Raw genomic sequence first — 21,479 nt, forward strand, 5'->3', positions numbered from 1 at the left:
CTCTGAGAAGTTATGTGGGGTGGTATATAAATGCAATAAATAAATAATAAAGGGTGCTGCAGAGGGGGCACTCTTGCATAACAAAATATCTCCCTTTCCTAAATAGAATTATGTCCCTCACTTCATCACCTAGGTCAGTTGACACTATCACTATATGTGGCTGCCAGGGTTAGGTTGCATACTCTGCAGATTGAAATATATGGGTGCTTTTTTCCCTTTTATATTTTTATGACATACTTTTAAAACCTGTGTTGTAATGCTTGCTTTCTGTCTTGATTGATTTGATGGATTGCTTTTTTGTGCTGGCCAGGTTCTGGCTGGTGATAGTGTCAGCTGACTCTAGGTTACAATGTAGTGGAAGTGGAATTGCTGGTGGCACCTCCTGCTAAAGTACCAAGCTAAAACTCTTAAAGACGGCTAATTGTTCATTCAGCATCTTTGGTAGGAAAGGAGAAACTTCTCTGGCTCTATTTGACCTGTCTGCACTTGATGTTCAAAAGTATGCAGGTACAAGGGCTGTTCCCAGATGGCGATTTCCCTTTGATTCACCACGGGAAGGGGCAGGTGTGTGTTCAGACATTGGGTTGATTTATGTTGAAGTCCGTGCAAACTATTGGGGAGCACTACGTACATGATTCAGGTTTTTCCCTTAGCCCGCATGATCTCCATGTTGAAAAGTTCCACTTTTTGCAGCGGCTTTTTGGGATACTTCAATATATCCAATATAAACCGATGTTTCGAGATGTATGGAGGGGCCATGCTGATAAGAGTGCCTTTTCCTAAAACCTCACTTATTTCATTTTTTAAAAAACCCAAACATTTGCTTGGTGATCTTGCAGAACATCGTTCTATGCGCCCGCATGGTGCATTTTGTTTTTCTCCTTTTAATAAAATCTCCTTTTTTTCCCTTTTGAAAAGCCTCCTGACTGACTCCCAATGGTATTAAAGCAGCCCTATGTGAGCAGCCTCCAGGTTTCTTCGGATTATCTTTATTGCACTTATATGTGGCTAATATAGTACCTCATAACTCGCTCTACTTTACTCCACTTAATTCCATGGTTAAACCCACCATCTGGGAAAGGCCCAGAGAAGTTAGGACAGATCAACCATGGAGCATTTCCAGATGGCTTTTAGATCGCTTCTCATCTGGAATGGAGGGTGTGCATTCACATATAGGCAAGATTTACCTCAAAGTCCCTGCGCATTAGAGCGGAGCCAGTTTTATGTCCAGGGTTAAAAAAAATCCACTTGTTGCATCAGGGTTTTTGTTTGTTTGTTTGTTTTTAAATCAAACTATCAGTAAAGCCTCATAGTAAATGTGCTGTAAAGCCTGTTGCCTGGAAATGCTCATGGGCCCTGTAGAAAAGGGACTTCTTCAAAGTTTGGTAAATAGGTATATTCTGTTATTTTGAATAAAAATGAAATAACTATGTAATGTATGCCAGAAATGGGAAGTAGAAGTTAGATTTGATTCTCTACTCAGTTGTGTTGTAGGGAAAGGATTTCAGTGATCCCAATTATACAGAGTGTGAGAAGAACCAAGCCTATTAAGAGAATCTTGAGAAAGAATTTAAGTTCTAAATACTTGTAAAGGTTTATTAAGGAAGTTACATATGTAAAGACGAAGCCTGTGTCCCTGAGCTTTGTCTTCATAGTGTGAGAGCAGGCCAAGGAAAGAAGAAGGTAAATCCCCCTCATAGGGATTCATTGAGAAAAGTTACAATATCTTACAGTGCTCACATATGGTCTCCCATTCAAACGCAACCAGGGCAGACCCTGCTTAGCTAAGGGGACAAGTCATGCTTGCTACCACAAGACCAGCTCTCCTCTCCCTCTTCTCATTGCAGGGAGGGAGAAAGGAGTAGTTACACCAAATTAGAATTGCCAGCATTATTTCCTATCTATGTTCCTCTGCCTTTATAAACTGAAATCAACAAATGCAGCTTTCCCCATCAGGGTATATTCAGGATCAAGGAAAGTTGTAACTGTTGAATAACTCTCTAATATTCAACTCTTAAAGGAACACAGATGGAGGGCAGGTGGTGAGGAAGCAACTATAGGAGGAATCTGAATCTTGATTCAAATCAAATCTGGCATGATTCAATTTGGACCCAAATCTAGCCAATAGACCACAGGGGCAATTTGTTCTGTCTCCAATTCACCTGAATCAGCTAGATTCGGGTACATTTCGCTTTGTACCCGAATAAATTTGCACATCCCTAGAAGGAGCAGGGGAGACCTGAGTATATCAGTCTCCCAATCAGAGGAAGCCAAGGCAGAGAGAGAGAGAAGAGTGGGGAAACAAAGAGGAAGACCCTTGCTTACCTTCTCTGTTCCCAATGCCCCTACTAGTCAATAGGATAGAAGATGCAAAGAGTAGATGCTCCTGGAGCTGTATCTCCAACATACTGACACAGTCCTCAGCCTGGCATCCATCTTGGAGGTAAATTGTGCTGTCATATTTGGGGCTATTCACATGACCAGATGGGCAGGCAGGCAGGCAGGGTTCAACCAACCTTCCCCCAAATGTTCCTTCGTTGCCCCCGCAGCACTCAATCTGTGCAACCACACGACCCGCACTGCTGGAAGCAGCACAGAAGACTATCCATGCTGCTCCCAGCAGCATGGATGAACAGAGGCCGGGACTCATTTTCCTGGTCTCCACATATCTCACAAGGCACTACTGTTGTGCCAGCCTGACTACCACATTAGACCCAGAGTTACCAATCCAAAATTATGTGAAATCCAGGCCTGGGTCTGATTCCACTTTATTAAGAAATCAATTAATGCCTGAACTCAGATGAACTGACCAGTGCATGCCACCTTTGGGACAGATGGTAATTACTTTGTGAAGGTAGGGGCAATCCAGCATTCTTTCTCAATATTTATGAAACGTGTAATCAAGAGACACAATAGCCAGGCTTGTTTTCTTGTCTCACACATATCCAAATGCTATCACTGTGGAATGCTTTACAGATACATGTTAGGAAGATTTACACACACTAGCAATTTGGATATGTTGTTGTCCAGCTCATTCATGTTGGACCAGAACCAGGGTGGATTTGATTTAAATCAAATTGGTTTAAATCACAGTTTAAATCACTAATCAGTAAGACTAGATTTAGATCATGGTTTTTTTACACTAAGTCTCTTTCTTGCTGGTATAATCTTAATATTTACAACCAGATGAAGGTTTCATTTTTGGTCCTCTTCTAGATAGAAAAATTGCCCAAAATAATCCTACAGAGACCTCTGGAAGAGCATGACATTGTGAATGGATTAATGGAATTCATTTACCAAAAAATTTAAACATTGCATATATACAGCCTCATACTACATAATTAAAAACTAATCCTTATTTTATTATGAATACCTTTGGACTATAATGTCTCTTAAATAGAAAACTAGATAGATTTTTCCCCTCAAAAATCATTTTATTTAAAAAATCCAATTTAAATACAAAAATCCAATTTAAATTGTAAAAATCCTTTTTAAAAAATCATTGATTCTTATCCACCCTGACCAGAACTCATAGTCCAGTGGACTGGGCTGAGATCTGTATCTTTGTCAGCACCACTGAACTCCTTGCAACAGGAGTTCAATGGAGTGAAATGACTAAACTCCTAAAATTGTCTGGAACTTGCTCTCAGGTAATGTTTCCTGGGGAGGCTTGGAGCTGAGCTCACATTTCCTCTTACAGAAAGTTTACAATAGTCATTGGTCATTGCTTTGTTATCCAGTGAATTGCCATGAAAAGACAGGGGGAAAGACAGAAAAGACCTTGCGGTTTTGTGGGTGGTAGGCAACCCTGGGTGCCTACAATCCACCTCACCTTTGTGCCCCTAGGTGCTCCACAATAGGGGATAATGGGCTGGTTTGGGTCCCATTATACCTTATGAGAAGAATAATTAAAAATATGTCAAATATTCATTAAAAAAACATAGGGGTGTCCGATTGCTTCAGGGTTTGGGTGCTCTTTGGCACCCATGGGTGCTCCACAATAAGGAATAATGGGCTGGTTCGAATCCCATTATATCCTATGAGAGAAAAATAATAATAAATTTCAAAAATTCATTAAAAAAATCATACAAGTGTCCGATTGCTTTGGGGGTTGGGTGGTAGGTACCCATGGGTGCCAGCTACCACTCCACCCAATTTTGGAGGTTCAAAACAGTTTGAACCGATTCGAATCGAACTACCTCCAGTTTGGTTTGAATTCGAACCTGCAGCTCGAACCTGATGGCTGGTTTGGTTTGAATTTGAACCATTGAACCACCCTGGTTCAAATTCGAACTAGTTTGCACATCCCTACTCAGTATTGGGCAGTTTTGAATACGAGTGTGCACGGAACCGGTTCTGTGCACACCTGGGAGGCGACTTTCTAGGTGCGGGGAGGGTGCTCTTACCTCCCCCGCCACGTTTCACTCTCCGGTGCTCCTTTAAAAAATGCTGGCGTGGGGCAGATGTGTACTCGCCTGGTGCCACAATCAGCGTAAAACCGGAAGTGGTGAGCGCGTGTGTTGACCCCAATTTTTAATTGGGTCTGTTGTAATCAACATTAATTTTATAATGTCTTTTAACTGTTTAACAGTTTTGATATTAATTTTATACTGTTTTTTATTGTTTTATTGTTGTGAGACGCCCCAAGCAGTTTACTGGAGGGGTGGAATATAAATATTTTTAATAATTATTATTATATATTATCCTTGTCCATGGTTCTGGCACCTGTGGTTTCATGTATTTGCAGTCAGGCAATGGAGACCCAACCTCCTTACTCGCAGATACAAAAAGTGTTAAAATTAGCCTATCTGCAGTTTCTGGGTGGCTGGAAATGACCTCTGAGGTCATTTCTGGCCACCATTTTGCTTAAAGAAGCGATTTTGTGGCTCTTCATTTTTTAAAAAAGACACACTGATTTTTTGTTGATAATTGGCAGAATTCGGGGTTCGGGGGGCATAGCTGGACACCTGAAGAGCATGGCATAGTACTTTATTTCACCTATTCCTGCTTTTGTATTGCTTTTTTGCCCTTTATTTGCTCTCTGGGAACCTAGCCCCCCTGCCCCAATTCCCATTGACTTAAGGTCTTGTTATCCACAGTTTCATTATCTGCAGTTGTAGCCAAGAACAGAACCCTCATGGATAATGAGGGTCTCTTGTAGTTGCGTGAGAGGCAGGGGTGTGTGACAATGGATTCGGCCAGTCTGAAAATTGTTTCTCAAATGTTGTCTACTATCAAACTTTTCTTTCCGAAGCAGTAATGAAACTGCCTGGAGAACATTTTTGTTGAAAAGCAGTATGTAATTACGATGTATGCCTTGCCGCTCTCCCCCACTTATCAACCAGAACCTGAGATGAACTCCCAATATTGTGTGATAAGCCCAGTCCAAACAATGTAAACATATGCTGCCTGAAGTTCAGAGTAACAAAGCACTTGCACAGCAAAGCTTCACTATGTAAGATGTTCACGTACATAGTTCTGCAAAGTCACTGAGAACCTTGGAATTTCTCTCTTCCACAAAAGTTCCCAGCAAAACATATAAGATGTGCCAAAAGCTGCAGACCTTATTGTGCTAATGCAAATGTTTATACTAATGCAACAGTGCTCTGGAGCTTGTGCTTCAGATTTTGTGCACCTAGCTAGCACAACAGACTTGCACTAACACAACACATTTGCACAAGTGTTTCATTAGCCAGGATGTCAGCCATTAGCTTTACACTCATTTAACTGTCATGGATTGCATTAATGAATCCTGGAATCTATAGTTTGGCATGGTGCTGAGAATTCTTTGTTACAGATCCCTAATCCCCTCTTACAGAACTGCAATTCCCAGGATTGTCTAGACAGAGGAAATTCTATTTATTTATTTATTTGTTTGTTTTATATACTGCCCTTCCTAAAGTGACTCAGGATGGTTAACATTAAGAGCATAAATACATAATAAAAGTTTGAAGCCTGCTTGAAGTCTCAGTTTGAAACTTCGAGACATGAAGTCTGAGACTTGAAGTCTCAGTTTGAAACCTACTCTGGGAAGAGCAGAAGCAGCTGCAGGAGGACAGCAAGCTTTTCTAAACAGAATGGCACCTAGCCTTTCCCCCCTTCAAACTAACAGGAGGAGGGGAGATTTTGAAGGGCCAGTTTCTCTTTAAGGGATAAGTCCTAGTCTGTGTGTGTGTGTGTGTGTGTGTGTGTGTGTGTGTGTGTGTGTGTGTGTATGTACATGCACGTGTGTGTGTGTGTGTTATTTGCCAGGGCCAGGGCTAGCATTTGCCAGGGCTAGCATTTGCCTGGGCTAGCAAGCTCCAGTGTTTTTGTTTGTCCCTGCCTGGAGTGGGTGGAATCAGCTAGGGCTGTGGGAGGCCCCACATTCTTTTGACCCACATCCTGTGTCACAGTTTGAAACCTACTCTTTATATAAGAGGTGAAGGCCCGAGAGCATAGCAAACAGGGATAACAAACAGGACATTGGAGTTCAGCGGTGTGCAGGGGAGCCTGGAACAAGCCCCTGTGATCACAAGGAGCCTGGTGGAGAAGAGAAGGTAAGTACAAATCCCTTCCTCGTTTAATTACTGTTCTCTCCTTCATATTCTTGAGAAAGTCTGTTTGGACAGTTAAGGTCTGTTTGGACCATTACCGCTGAGACCTATCCTTCTAATAAGCAATCTCTAAATACTGTAAACAGCTAACAAAACCTGTATGAAGATAGAAATTCAGCAGGGGAGGGGGCACTTCCCAGTGTATTGCACAGAGTGCCATATGTATGACTGTTTGCTCCATGGGCAGAAGTCATGGGGGTGTGTTAGGTGCAAGGAGCTCCTGGCTCTCAGGGAACAAGTTCGTTCCCTCGAGACCAAGGTGGTGGACCTGGAGAAGCTCAGAGAGGAATGTGGCTGAGACCTTCAGGGACGTGGTAGAGGCATCCCACTCCAGGGCTGATAGTTCCTCTGCTGTCAGGAAAATTGAAGGTCTTGGGGAATGAGGACATTGGTCTGAGGAAGAGGGAAATGCTCCTTTAGAAGGGACCCCTTCCGTGGAAGATGAGCCCATATCCTCTCGCACAGGGGATACTCCTCCGGGGGGTGGGGGCATCCTTGTAGTGGGTGATTTGATCATTAGAGGTATAGAGAGATGGGTTTGTGACCTGCGTGCTGACCGCACGGTGACTTGCCTGTCTGGTGTGAAGGTTGCGGACATCACACAGTGTCTAGATAGCCTCTTAGGCAGTGCTGGGGAGGAGACAGCTGTCCTGGTGCAAGTTGGCACCAATGATGTGGGGAAATGTAGTCAGGAGGTCCTGGAAGCCCAATTTAGGCTGATAAGTAGTGTATTGAAGTCCAGGACCCCCAAGGTAAAATTCTCAGAAATGCTGTTTGTTCCACGTGCAGGTACAGTGAGACAAGCATTGCTGAGGGGTTTCAATGCATGGATGAAACATTAGTGCTGAGAGGAGGGGTTTAGATTTTTTAGGCACTGGAATACATTTTGGGGAAAGCAAGGCCCATACAAAAGAGACGGGCTGCACTTGAACCAAGATGGAACCAGACTGCTGGCGCTTAAAACCAAAAAGGTTGCAGAGCAGCTTTTAAAATGACACCTGGGGAATAGCTCACAGGAGCCGGACAGTATCCAGTTCAGCAAATGCCATCCTTTAAAGTGCAAGGGTGCAAAGGATTCAGATAAAAGAGAAGGGGACAGAGCAGAACCACATAAAGAGCAGACAGAAAGTTGTGCCAGCTGGTGAAAGAGTCAAAAGAAGTATAGCATACACCAGGGTTATCCTTGAATACAAACACTATAGAAAGGACAGGGAGGGACGCCTTGGAGGTGGAGTAGTATGTTAAAGAAGGGATAGAATCCAACAAGGTAGAAAACCTAGGTGGACTGGAGTCCTCCACAGAAACCCTTTGTGTGACAATACAAGGCCTGAAAGGAAATGTGCTATTGGGGACGTGCTATCGCCCTCTGGATCAAAACGCTGACAGTGACTGGGAGTTGCAGCAGGAGGCGTCAAGGAGAGGCAGGGCAGTAATAATGGGTGACTTCAATTACCCACACACAGACTGGGTAAATTCACAGTCAGGTAATGACAGAGAGGTCAAATTTTTAGATACGATGAATGACTGTGCCCTAGAACAATTGGTCTTGGAACCAACCAGAGAGAAGCCAACCTTGGACTCAATTCTGAGTGCACCCAGGACCTGGTGCTTGATGTCAGTGTCGACTCTTTAAGGAACAGTGGCCATAGTGTGATCAAATTCAGCATACATGTGGGGAAAGAATCACCAAGGACATCTAACACAGACATTTTGAATTTCAGAAGATGAAATTCGCCCATCTCAGAAGATAATCTTCGGAACTGACCCCCAAATCTGAGTTTCTTCTTTGGTGAATATTTTGCTGCTGTTTCTTTCTGGTCCAGCAAAGTTGCTGCTGTTGTTGCTGCCACAGGATAAGTTGCAATACAGGAAACAAAAACCCAGCACGATTAAGGAGGAATTCTGTACCAGAACTAAAAGGATTTGGTAGTTGTTAATCAGAATAAAATCCTCATGACCAGGATTAGCAGGCATTAAGAGTTAAACCAAAGAAACAGCAGCAGAATGAAACAGATGGGTGCACAGGGAACAGCAGCAACTTTGCTGGAGAAAGAACATCTACCAGCAATCTAGATTCATCACAGCAGTGGTTTTGCATTTGTTAGTCACAGGATATGAAGTCACCTCCCTCTCTCTCTCTCTCTCTCTCTCTCTTTGCCATCTCGAAGTGAGAGAGAGGGAAATCAGGGAAAGCCTGTTGGGATTTTCTTTGCATTAATGTCACTTCAGCACTTAAAAAAAAAAAAGAACTTTTTTTTTCTGGCAGCAGGGACTCCCTTTGCTGGATCGTGCTGGATGCCTGCTCAATGCTCCTAGCTCAACCAGCAGCTGGCTGGCAGGCAAATTAATGTGTTCTCATACTAGGGGCCATGCAGCCCTTCTCTTCTCAGCACAGAACGGAAGTAGCACTCCAGCACTGACTGAGCACGATCACATTGCAGCATCAGCTCAGCCTCTCACCCGGCCACACAGAGGCAACTGAGCAGGCACGACAAGGCTTCTTCTAAAATGGTTGCTGCCGCCCCACCGGTAGAAGATTGCTGGACAGGCAGACTAGAGCCAGTCAAACTGGCTCTTGGGGGTAATGAAGAAGCCTGGCGGGGGGAGGGGGACCCCCGACCCCCCCGACGCCTCCAGGAATCCCACAGAGGGCTGCAACAGTAAAAAAAATTTAAAGAACAATTTAAACTTTAGCAACCCCCCCAAATCTTTCTTGGGGGGCATGTAGAAGGCCAGCAGGGGAGGGGGGACCCCGTGGACCCCCCCCGCCACCTCCAGGAACCCCACGGAGGGCTGCAAAAGGTTAAAAATGGTTTTTAAGGGGGGAAATTTAAGTACTTTAACGGTTCGCGAATCCCCTCAAGCCGAACCAAACTTGAGGGGGTTCGTCAGGTTGCAGGACCGAACTGGTCGGTAGGGTTCGAGTGCAGTTTGCGCTCGAACCGAACCGGGCCAGCCGGTTCCATGCACATCCCTACATTCCACACCCCAAGGGTGACAACTGAGAAGGCCTCATTCCAGGTCGGCACCAGACGAACTGGTGGCACCTGAAGTCAGACTCCTCCTGATGATCTTAATGAGTGGTGGGGCTCTTATGGAGAAAGGCACTCTATCAGATAATGTGGACCTAAGCCATTCAGGGCTTTAAAGGAAATAATAACTAGCACTTTGTCCTTTGCCCGGAAAGTACAACTGTTTAAAAACAGGCATAATGGGGTCTCTCCAGTTATTCCAGAGATCAATCTTGCTGCTGCATTTTGAACTATCTGAAATTTCCAAACTATGTACAAAGACAGTCCTACATAGAGTGCATTGCAGTAGTCCAACTTGGAAGTTACCAGCTGGTGTACCACTGGTTATTTTCAGGTCATTCTCCTCAAGCAACAGGTGGAGTTGTCGAATCAATGGCAACTTGTAAAAATCACTCCTGGCCACAGCCTCAACCTGAGGCACTAGGGTGAGGCCTTGTTCCAAGAGCACTCCCAAGCTATGAACTTGTTCTTTCTGTGGGAGTGTAGCTTCGTCCAGAACAGGAAGTTCTATCCCGTCTTGCAGATTTCAACCCCCAATAATGAGCACCTTTGACTTGCTTGGATTCAGCTTCAGTTTATTATCCCTCATCCAGCCCATTACTGCCTGTATGCAGGCAGTTAAGGGGCTAATGCCATTTCCTGATATTGATGACAAGGAGAAATAGGTTTGGATGTCATCAGTGTATTGATAACACCAGCAGCAAATCTCCTGATGACCTCACCCAGCGGCTTCATGCAGATGTTAAAAAGCATTGGTGATAAAATGGAGTCATGAGGGACTCTGTATAGTAGCTCAGATATAGAAGAGCAATTGTCACCAAGTGCCACCATCTCAAATCTACCCAAGACATAGGAGTGGAACCACTTGAAAACAATGCCTTGGGCAGCAGAGGGGAAAGGTCAGCTGCGATCCCAATCCATTCAGGCAAGAAGGCTGCCGAGGGCCTGAAAACCTTGAGGAAGGGGGAGTTTGGGAGGGTGTAGTTGGCCAAGTAAACAGTCTCCCCACCAGCCAGGTAGCCAGCCCAAATGCCAAAAGTCCCAATGGTCATTATTGTGTGGTTGCAATGTGCAATGAGAGCAAAATCCCTCCCTGGGGTTGATTCCCGTCCATCACCAGCAAAATGAACATCCCCTCTGGAAGCATTAATGTTTTGCCTGCACCAGTCCATTCCATTGCTGACCACAACAAAGATAGGATTGGGGTACTTCTCTCTGAAGTAGTCCATGGCTTTGTCTAGGTAGGCTTTGTCAGCCACCACACCTTTCCAGATCTGGGGCATTACCCTGACATAATCCCCTCTCCGAACATGCACTCCAATGTAGGTCACATTTGTGCGCTGCCCCCGCAGGTCCAGAAGATATTGGTTGCTCTCTGCCTTGACATGGTCATGGAAGGAGAACTCCTGAAGTATCTCTTGGCGGATGTGGTCATAAAAGGTAAAAGAACAAGGGTAGCCTGTCAGCCGGACATACTTGCCCTTGATGTGACGATACTCCTCTGACATCCAATCATGCAGATCGTAGTTTCTCCAGCGGGTCTTGGCAACCACATCAGAAGGAATCACAGGCAAAGTGATCTTGAAAATTGGTGCTAAATATTGATGCATGGCTGGAAGGATGTAAGCTTGGTGACCGTTGAGCTTGGCTAAGGCATAGAGGGTGGCATATTCTCCCATCTGGTTCCCCAAGCGGCCAATGGAGTTCACCGTCCACATTCCCCTATCCACGGGCTGAGTGGGTGGTGAACTGGTAGAAGTAGTGGTAGTGTTGGGGAACAAAGTCCATTCTGGTAAGAGGAAACTGGTTGTGTTTTTGAAATTGACCCTCAGCCAATGGTAAGGGACTTTGTCCTGCAGATGCAACAATGTGGAGAGAGATAGGAGGCCAAAGATGTACAAGCAGATTAAGGCAAAGCGTTGGTTGACAATACATCTTTCCGAAACATTCATAGTTCCACACCTAAAGAAAAGAGGAAGGCGGGGAGAAAAGGCAATTAGGATCATTACACAGAACTCAGCCATTGAAGTCCATATTCAGTATTCACGTGTATGTCCACTTCCCACTATTGAACTTTCTTTCCTCCTCTCCCCCTGCCTGCTTCCTCTTGATCCGAATCTCCTGGGGGTTGTAGCAGCTAGGTGTATTTATTTGGTGACCATTTTCTTGTTTGATCTTTGAGTTTTAATCACTGCCTTTCTATCAAATTTGGAATGGAAACATAAAGCTGATCTTTCCTAGAGCTATCTAACCCACACCAGTCAACAGAGGAAGAATGCTAACATCAAAGCAGGTATAATTGAGAAACTGAGGTCCTCGGGCAGTGGCTGCTCAAGACCTCTGTGAGCCTGAGGCAGGGTGCTGAATGCTGCTCCCTCTTGTGCACATCCTCCTCCTCCTCCCCCACCTCCTCCTCCACCTCACTTCTTTAAAAGCTGGGGGCAGGAGGGCACCTTGCCACTTTGCTGTCATCCCAATAACCTGCTGCCTGATGTGACCACCTCACCTTGCCTCCTGAAAAGGCCGTCCTTGTCCTCAGGCCAACTCTGATGTTTCAGAGTCCAGAATTCATGAGATCATTCAGTGTTCTGGGCCCTTAAGATGATTTGTTATCCAGTGCAATGGGATCTGATTTTTTTTTTCTATCCCCTCATTCAACATGTTAGATGTTGTTTGTTAGTGTTCTCCTAAAATAGCCACTTGGGAGACACCAAAATAGCTTCTTGTCCAAACCTTGTCTATGCTTTTCAAGACTGAAGTCCTAAATATACTGACTAGGGAGTGAGCCCTCTCTGAACACATTGGGACATCTCTGGTTAAATGTGGATATGATTGCACTGCTCAGTGGCAGAGCATCTGCTTTGCATGCAGAATGTTCCCGGTTCAGTCCTTGGCAGCATCTCCAGGTAGGGCAGGGGAAGACCCCTGCCGGAAACCCTGAAGAGCTGCTGCCACTCGGAGCTACATGGACCAATAGTCTGACTTGGTATAAGTCCAGATGAAATGATCCTGTTAGATACTTCCCACTTTGCCAAGTGGTGCAAAGGTCTAGGTGCAGCATAGCAAGACTTAAAGGCTATTCACAGAACCAGAAGTTGGACTGGAGGAGTGTCCAGCCAGGATTTCAGACCTGTTCATGCCCCCAAGAACCAGTCATGTGTCGACAGAAATAAAGGTAAGAAGAGGAGAAAGTGAGTGTGTGCTAGCCACAATCTGGGTAGGGGTGTCACAGCTAATCTACATTTTTTATCCAGCTTTATATTGAGAGTGGGGAGAAACTACATCCCACGCTGTCCTACCCAGATTGCGACTACTGCATGATCACTTCCCCCACCCTATATTTTTGCCCACACTCAACCAGTGCTTGGAAGCACGCACAAGTCTACCCAGCTTTTGGTCAAGTGAATGGGCTTTTCATTTCCTGTGGATGAGAGAGCACAGGAGATGTATTAGAGCTTTGTAATATCTGTTTACTGACACATATATGCAAACTGAGGTTAATGGAAGCAAGCAGACAGTGAGCTGGGTCTTACTCTCCCTGCACACGAGCAGACATTCTGCTGTGGGTGGCCGAACCAGCTGCCCACACGACTGCCGGCTCCGTAACGGAGCCGGCGGGTGCTGGGGGGTTGGCCCCCAGAAGCTCCAGCATGCCCTGCATGAGTGCGCAGGGCATGCTGGAGAGACCCCCAGAGCCATGAGGCGGCTTTTTGCCTCCCCTCCGGAGGGGCCACTCATAAGTAGCTGTGGAGCCGTGCCGCGACTACTCACAATAAAATAGTAGCGCCGCGGTTACTCACAGTAAAGGGAGGGGTACTTAGGTGGGTTAACCGCTGGGAGGCAACCGGGCTCGCCTGCGAGCCCGGTGGCTCCCACGATCAGCCAAAATCAGGCTAGGCTCCCCTAGCCCGATTTTGGCTGATCGTGGGAATAGCCTCAGTATGTGGGCAGCACAACTGCTTATCCTGCATCAGAATCCTGGCATCAATTCTGCCTCCATAGTTACTCAAGCAGCACTTTCATGGGGTCGGACACCAGCTCTAGCATGATGGGCTTGTTCACCTGCCCACTTTCTAGTGTGATATTTAACATCACCCACCATCAATACTCTTCTGCCATTCACATGGATCAAACAGGTCAGTTTCTGTGCAAGAGAATAAACTGATGCAAGACAGAGAAAAAATAGTGACAGAATTGTTTGGGTACAGAGCTAGAAAAGCATAACTCCCCTTTTAATTTTTGTAAAACTCCTCTTTTAATTAAACAGCGATTGCAATAGAAATAGCTGGAGTGAATAAATTAACAGATTAGGCATGTCAAAGATCTGGGTTAGCTACTACTTTTCCAGCATAGCATCACTCCAGTGGCTCTTACTGGGTCCCATATGTGTTTCTTTTTAGATTGTGAGCCCCTTTTAGGAAAGGAAACTACCTTGATTTCTTTTGTTACATGAACTATTTTAAGATTTTGTTGTTTTTGTAAATAAATAAATAAAGACTGATATACAGAGCAAAGAAGCACTGGTGCAGTGAGAGGAGCAGACTTCCAAACACTTCCAGACTAACTGCAACAGGGAAGGGGCAATTTTTTATGGCCTCCCCATGCCCAGGAAGCCCTCTGTGTCACTTGAAAATATTTCCCTGAACTCTTAGGTCAAGTTCGAAGTGCAGGACTGCATGTGAGCACTGTTGGAAGTGAAGGACTATACACTGTCTCTTGTCTCAATGACACAGGAGGACAGACTAGTGAGTCAGAGGGCTAGAGGGTCAAGACATTGGTCATCCCTTCTCTACTGCTCTGACACTATCCCTTTGGAATGTAGATTGCTACTCTCAGGGACACTTCCTTCCTCCCTCTCTCCCTTCTTCTTCCCTTGCAACATGCAAGCTCCTCTCTCCCTGCACCATGTGTGCAGAGATGCAGAATCCATCTGCATCCAGCTAGCTAGATACATTGGAGAGCCTATCTCTTCACTTTCCTATCTAGAATGGAGTTCTATAATAAATACTACTTATATTGATTTGAAACTATGAACTGGCTCCAAGTTACTTTACTCTCAGCATACACACATGCCTAACTAAATTCCACTGTGTTGTGCCTCTGTGCACTCTGCTATAATGAAAAAGGGTTTCTCTTACTAGAGAGAATTCCCAACAAGCACTGTGTGCTGTAAGATCGTCCCTTCAGAGGATGGGGGCATACCTCAGGAGTAGAGCCTCTGCTTACATGCAGAAAGTCCCTGACATCTCCAGGTAGGGCAAGGAGAGATTCCTGTCTAAAAACTTGGAGAAGCCATCGCCAAACAATGTTGACAATACTGAGCTAGATTGACCAATGGTCTGACTCAATATAAGGCAGCTTTCTGAGTTGCTTCTCGCCCCCACTTTGAAGCTTTGTGAGTGCAGTTGGCACCAGGAGTACAATTGGCACCAGTGGCAAGTTCAGCCCCACATCCCCCCCCCGATTTGTTCCCCCACTCCCCAAATGATCAAAATCCCCCCCCCCTGAACTTATCTGATAAACAGGATGGTAAAGCTAGACTGGTTGGCATTTGAGCTCAGCAGTCATTTTAACACACAGTACTCAGCATATTTGCTCTCCAAAGTTGACAATGATTAACTTATCCCCCCCCCCCTTTCCAAAGCAATAGGCATCTTGCAACACTGGAAATAGTTCCACAGGCTTCTAAAAATGAAGGAGTGGAATTCATAGGATGGAATCAGGAAACCATGCAGGACACAAGGCTTGTTCTCATGATTGAAATCCACGTAGGAGAAGCACCTGGCCAGGGTAGAAGGACTCCCTATCAGCAGTCGTGTGAACTCCAATGTCACCGTAGGAGGGAAGGAGAGGGGCCATGTGGAAGTGGGAGGCTGGGTAGGATGGCTTTTCATCCACCCTCACTAAAATGCTGGGGAGAGAATCTGGGTTGGTGGGGCTCATCCTACCCTGCTCCCACACTACCACTCTCCCCTCCTCCTACCTTGATCTTGGAGTTCGTACGATCACTGATCGGGAGCATGCCTTGCTCTCCTACCTTGGCTGAGTGCTTTAACCTAGATTTCAGTTGTGAGAACAAGCCTACAATGTAGCAAAGTTCAATCAACAGAGGAAGGGTCCCAACATAGTGTAGTGGTTAGAGTGTTGGGCTCGGACCTGGAAGGCCCAAATTCAAATCTCCATTCAACCATGAAACTCACTGGGTGACTCTGGGCCGGTCATATATCTCTCAGCCTAACCTACCTCACAGGGTTGTTGCGAGGATAAAAATATGTGCACCACTCTGAGCTCCTCAGAGAAAGAGCGGGATATAAATGTAATAAATAAATGAATAACACTCTTTTAAACTGAGACCGGTCATATTGTGACTGTGTGCCTATAGAGCAGGAGTACATAGGAAGCTGTCTTATACCGAGTCAGACCCTTGGTCCATCTAGCTCAATATTGTCTACACTGACTGGCAACAGCTCCCCATGCAAGAGTTTTAGGCAGGAGACTCTCTCAGTCCTATCTTGGAGATGCCAGGGAGGGAACTTGGAACCTCCTGCATGCATGGATGCAGGTGCCCTTCCCAGAGCAGCCCCACCCCCTAAAGGGAAAATCTTACAGTGCTCATGCATGTCGTCTCCCATTCAAATGCAGACGAGGATAGGACCTGCTTAGCAAAGGGAACAATTCATGCTTGATACCACAAGACCAGCTCTCCTCCAATATGTGGCTCTCCAGATGTTGCTGAACTACAACTTCCTGGACCCGCAGCCACGATTTATTACAGTGGGGGATGATGGGAGTTGTAGTTCAGTAACATCTGGAAAGTCACATGTTGCCTACCCTGCTATAGAGGACTGAATTATGTTCTACCCTAAATTGACAGATGTTCAAACACATTGTCTCTGTAGACAATACTGAGCTAGATGGACCAATGGGCTGACTCAGTATAAGGAGAAGAGAGGAGAGGAGAGCGGGTAGGAGAGGAGAGCTGGTCTTGTGGTAGCAAGCATGACTTGTCCCCATAGCTAAGCAGGGTCTGCCCTGGTTGCATCTGAATGGGAGACTTGATGTGTGAGCACTGCAAGATATTCCCCTCAGGGGATGAAGCTGCTCTGGGAAGAGCAGAAGGTTTCAAGTTCCCTCCCTGGCTTCTCCAAGATAGGGCTGAGAGAGATTCCTGCCTGCAACCTTGGTGAAGCTGCTGCCAGTCTGTGAAGGCAATACTGAGCTAGATAGACCAATGGTCTGACTCAATATATTTATGTATTTATTTATTTTTGCATTTTTATACCGCTTTTCGTTAAAATATAGCCCCAAGGCGGTTTACAAAAGTTAAAAACATACAGTAAAAACACAATAAAAATAACATGCTAAGAGTATAAAAACATATAAAAACAGGCATAAAACAATACAACAAATAAAAACACCCAGAAGCAGCAGTAAAAACGATTATGTAAAAGCCTGGGTAAAAAGCTAAGTCTTTACAAGCTTTCTAAAAGCCGTGATGGAGTCCGAGGAACGAATGGCCACTGGGAGAGCATTCCAGAGTCTGGGGGCAGCAACAGAGAAGGCCCTGTCCCGAGTGCACGACAGCCGGGCCTCTCTCATTGTCGGCACCCAGAGCAGAGCCCCCTCAGATGTCCTCGTCAAGCGGGCAGCAACCCTTGGGAGCAGGCGGTCCCTCAAATACCCTGGGCCCAAACCGTTTAGGGCTTTAAAGGTCAAAACCAGCACCTTGAATTGGACCCGGAAACGAACCGGTAGCCAGTGCAGCTCTTTCAAAATGGGGGTGATATGTTCCCAACGGGCAGCTCTGGATAAAACCCTCGCTGCTGCGTTTTGCACTAGCTGCATTTTATGGATATTCTTCAAGGGCAGCCCCACGTAGAGCGCGTTACAGTAATCCAGCCGTGACGTGACTAAGGCGTGGGTAACCGTGGCCAGATCTGCCTTCTCGAGAAAGGGACGCAGCTGGCGCACCAGCCGAAGCCGTGCAAAGGCACCCCTGGCCACCGCCTCCACCTGAGCTTCCAAAAGCAGAGCCGGGTCCAGTAGTACCCCCAAGCTGCGTACTTGCTCCTTCAAGGGGAGTGCAACCCCATCCAGAACTGGTAAAATCTCCTCATCCCAATTGGCTCTCCTACTGACCAACAGTACCTCTGTCTTATCAGGATTCAATTTCAGTTTGTTAGCCCACATCCAACCCATCACGGCCTCCAGCCCCCGGTTCAGGACATCCACCGCCTCCCTTGGATCAGATGACAAGGAGAGATAGAGCTGAGTGTCATCCGCATATTGCTGACAACTCAGTCCAAATACCCGGATGACCTCTCCCAGCGGCTTCATGTAGATGTTAAACAGCATGGGGGACAAGACCGAACCCTGCGGGACCCCACAGGCCAACGGCCACGGGGCTGAGCAGTAGTCCCCCAGCACCACCTTCTGGACCCTCCCCTCAAGAAAGGACCGGAACCACTGCAACGCAGTGCCTCCGATTCCCATACTCGAGAGGCGGCCCAGAAGGATACCATGGTCGATGGTATCGAATGCCGCCGAGAGGTCCAGCAGAACCAACAGGGACGCACTCCCCCTGTCTAGTTCCCGGCGTAGGTCATCCTCTAGAGCGACCAAGGCAGTCTCAGTCCCATACCCGGGGCGGAAGCCAGATTGAAAAGGGTCCAGATAATCCGTATCATCCAAGACCCTCTGCAGCTGGGACGCCACCACACGCTCTATCACCTTGCCCCAAAAGGGCAGGTTAGACACAGGTCTATAGTTGTCCAGGCTGGAGGGATCAAGGGAGGGCTTTTTTAATAGAGGTCTTACCACCGCCTCCTTAAGGCACGATGGCATCCTGCCCTCCCTTAATGAAGCATTAACGATCGCCTCCAGCCATCTGCCTGTCCCCTCCCTGGCAGCTTTTATTAGCCATGAAGGGCAAGGGTCAAGAGCGCACGAAGTCACCCGCACACTGCCCAGGATCTTGTCCACATCCTCAGGCCGCACCAACCGAAAAGAATCCAACACAACGGGACCAGATGGTACCAAAGGCACGTCTGCCGGAACTGCCAAAACTCTGGAGTCCAGGTCAGCACGGATGCAAGCGACTTTATCTGCAAAGTGACAGGCAAACCGATCACAAAGAGCTGTAGATGGCTCCTCCCCCATTGTCCGGGGGGGATGTGTGGAGCAATGTTTTCACCACACAAAACAGCTCTGTTTGCCTGCACTGAGCAGACGCAATGGAGGCGGAGAAAAAACGTTTCTTTGCCGCCCCCACCGCCACGGCGTAGTCCCTAAAATGGGTTCTAGCCCGCGTTAGATCGGATTCGTGACGACTCTTCCTCCAGCGTCGCTCCAGCCATCGTCCGAGTTGCTTCATCGCCCTAAGCTCCGAGGAAAACCAAGGAGCAGAACGGGCTCCACCAAGCCGGAGAGCCATCTCTCCATTCCAGAGATCAACCAAGGCGTCGACAGGGTCTCCAGCTCTGGGCACTGGAAACTCCCCGAGGGCCGTCTGAAATCCAAGCAGATCCATAAGCCTCTGGGGGTGGACCATCTTAATCGGCCCACCACCCCTGCAGAGGGCAGATGGAGCAGTCAAACTAAACCCCACCAGGTGATGATCTGTCCATGACAAGGGAGTGATCTCAAATTCCTCCACCTCCAGATCATTTATTTCCCGGTCGGCAAAAACCAGATCCAGAGTGTGTCCCGCCACGTGGGTAGGGCCCGATACCAATTGAGACAGGCCCATGGTTGCCATGGAGGCCATGAAATCCTGAGCCGCACCCACTAGGGGGGCCTCAGCGTGGACATTGAAATCCCCCAAAACAATAAGCCTGGGGGAACCCAAGGCCACCTCCGAGACCACCCCCGCCAGCTCAGGTAGGGAGACTGAAGTGCAGCGGGGTGGTCGGTACACCAACAGAATCCCCAGCCTATCTCGGAGGCCCACCCTCAAGGACAAACACTCGAAATTCTGAGATTGCCTGACCGGGCACCTGGAAACAGGGAGGGTCTCTCGAAAGATGACTGCAGCACCTCCTCCCCGACCCTCGAGGCGGGGCTGCTGCACGATCTGGAAACCTGGAGGACAAAGCTGAGAGAGACCGACCCCGCCCAGCGCATCCAACCAGGTCTCCGTCACACATACCAGGTCAGCACGCTCATCCACAATCAGATCGTGGATGAGAGATGTTTTTGCGTTAACTGACCTGGCATTCAGCAGCAGCACCCTAATCCTCGAAGGAGTGATCTCAGAGCTCCCTAGGGTCAGAGGGTTGGGAGAAGGGCCGGAAAAAGGAACAGGCCTCAATTGCCTGGACCGTTTCCCCCTGTAACGGCCTGCCCAACTCCCACCGCCATACCTCCCTCTGCCCGCTACCTGTGATATTGCTGCCCCCACTCCAGACCCACTTTTTTGCTCCCCCAGACACATCTCCCCAGACTAACCCACCACGGCTTCTTGGCTTAATTCAAAACAAAACAAAACCAGGCTTGCGTAGTCTCCTGCTGACTTCTTAATTGTGAGAAGATGGCTCTTCAGGGAGGAAGGAGAGAGATCTTCTGGGCCCTGGGCAGCTCGCCCCACGGCAGAGAGCCACAAGGACGAGAGCCCTTGGGCTAGCCTGCCCTATATAGCAGCAGCAGCCCAAGCCCCAGCAGCAGCCCAAGGAGATGTTACACACACCTGAGGAAAGGTGGGGCAGGGGCAAAGACAGCAGTCAGTCAGTGCCCCACCCAAGCTGTTCTCCTTCTGTCCTCTTCCCCCAGGCCCTTGGGCTAGCCTGCCCTATATAGCAGCAGCAGCAGCAGCCCAAGCCCCAGCAGCAGCCCAAGGAGATGTTACACACACCTGAGGAAAGGTGGGGCAGGGGCAAAGACAGCAGTCAGTCAGTGCCCCACCCAAGCTGTTCTCCTTCTGTCCTCTTCCCCCAGGCTCTTGGGCTAGCCTGCCCTATATAGCAGCAGCAGCAGCAGCAGCCCAAGCCCCAGCAGCAGCCCAAGGAGATGTTACACACACCTGAGGAAAGGTGGGGCAGGAGCAAAGACAGCAGTCAGTCAGTGCCCCACCCAAGCTGTTCTCCTTCTGTCCTCTTCCCCCAGGCCCTTGGGCTAGCCTGCCCTATATAGCAGCAGCAGCAGCAGCAGCCCAAGCCCCAGCAGCAGCCCAAGGAGATGTTACACACACCTGAGGAAAGGTGGGGCAGGGGCAAAGACAGCAGTCAGTCAGTGCCCCACCCAAGCTATATGGCAGTTTCCTATGTTCCTATCTTCATGCAAAATACTTTGATAACAGAATCACAAACTGTGTCCATAATTTCTTAAAATTATTCATTATTACTTGATAAAAGAAATAGTGAGAGTTATTATTAACTAAATAGAATTATTTAAATATAATCAAATTCTTAATTTTATTTTTTTGCATTATTTTAAAATAAATAAGTGGTAACATGCTTCATTCTGTTACTCCTGGCATTTCTCCAGAGTTTAGATTAGAAGGCAGAGCTCAGTTCCTTCACCCTAAAGTGTATGCTAGCCTGGGATATCACTTACTAAAGTTGTGCCGTCAAGTCGCTGTCGACTCCTGGTGACCACAGAGCCCTGTGGTTGTCTTTGGTAGAATACAGGAGGGGTTTACCATGGTCACCTCCCACGCAGTATGAGATGATGCCTTTCAGCATCTTCCTATATTGCTGCTGCTCAATATAGGTGTTTCCCATAGTCTGGAAAACACCAGCGGGGATTTGAACCAGCAACCTCTTGCTCCCTAGGCAAGTTACTTCTCCACTATGCCATTAGGTGGCTACATCATACTAGAATAATACAGAGTCTCAACACAGAGTCAGGAGCTGGG

At 47.2% G+C, this 21,479-nt stretch overlaps 1 protein-coding gene across 3 annotated transcripts in view; it reads left to right on the top strand.

The window, feature by feature from the left end:
* Window positions 1–21,479, top strand: part of LOC128329641 (troponin T, slow skeletal muscle-like) — a 76,781-nt gene that overhangs the window by 19,297 nt on the left and 36,005 nt on the right. The window contains exon 1 of one of the 3 annotated variants that reach the window (XM_053261188.1): window positions 10,999–11,068. The exons of the other annotated variants lie outside the window; for them this stretch is intronic. Coding sequence (XP_053117163.1) covers window positions 11,014–11,068 — 55 coding nt within the window. The 5' untranslated portion in view covers window positions 10,999–11,013. Of the gene's footprint in view, window positions 1–10,998; window positions 11,069–21,479 lie in introns of those variants that run through there. 3 annotated transcript variants of the gene reach the window in all.

The sequence above is a fragment of the Hemicordylus capensis genome, chromosome 6 (genome assembly GCF_027244095.1).
Source record: "Hemicordylus capensis ecotype Gifberg chromosome 6, rHemCap1.1.pri, whole genome shotgun sequence".
Taxonomy (NCBI): domain Eukaryota; kingdom Metazoa; phylum Chordata; class Lepidosauria; order Squamata; family Cordylidae; genus Hemicordylus; species Hemicordylus capensis.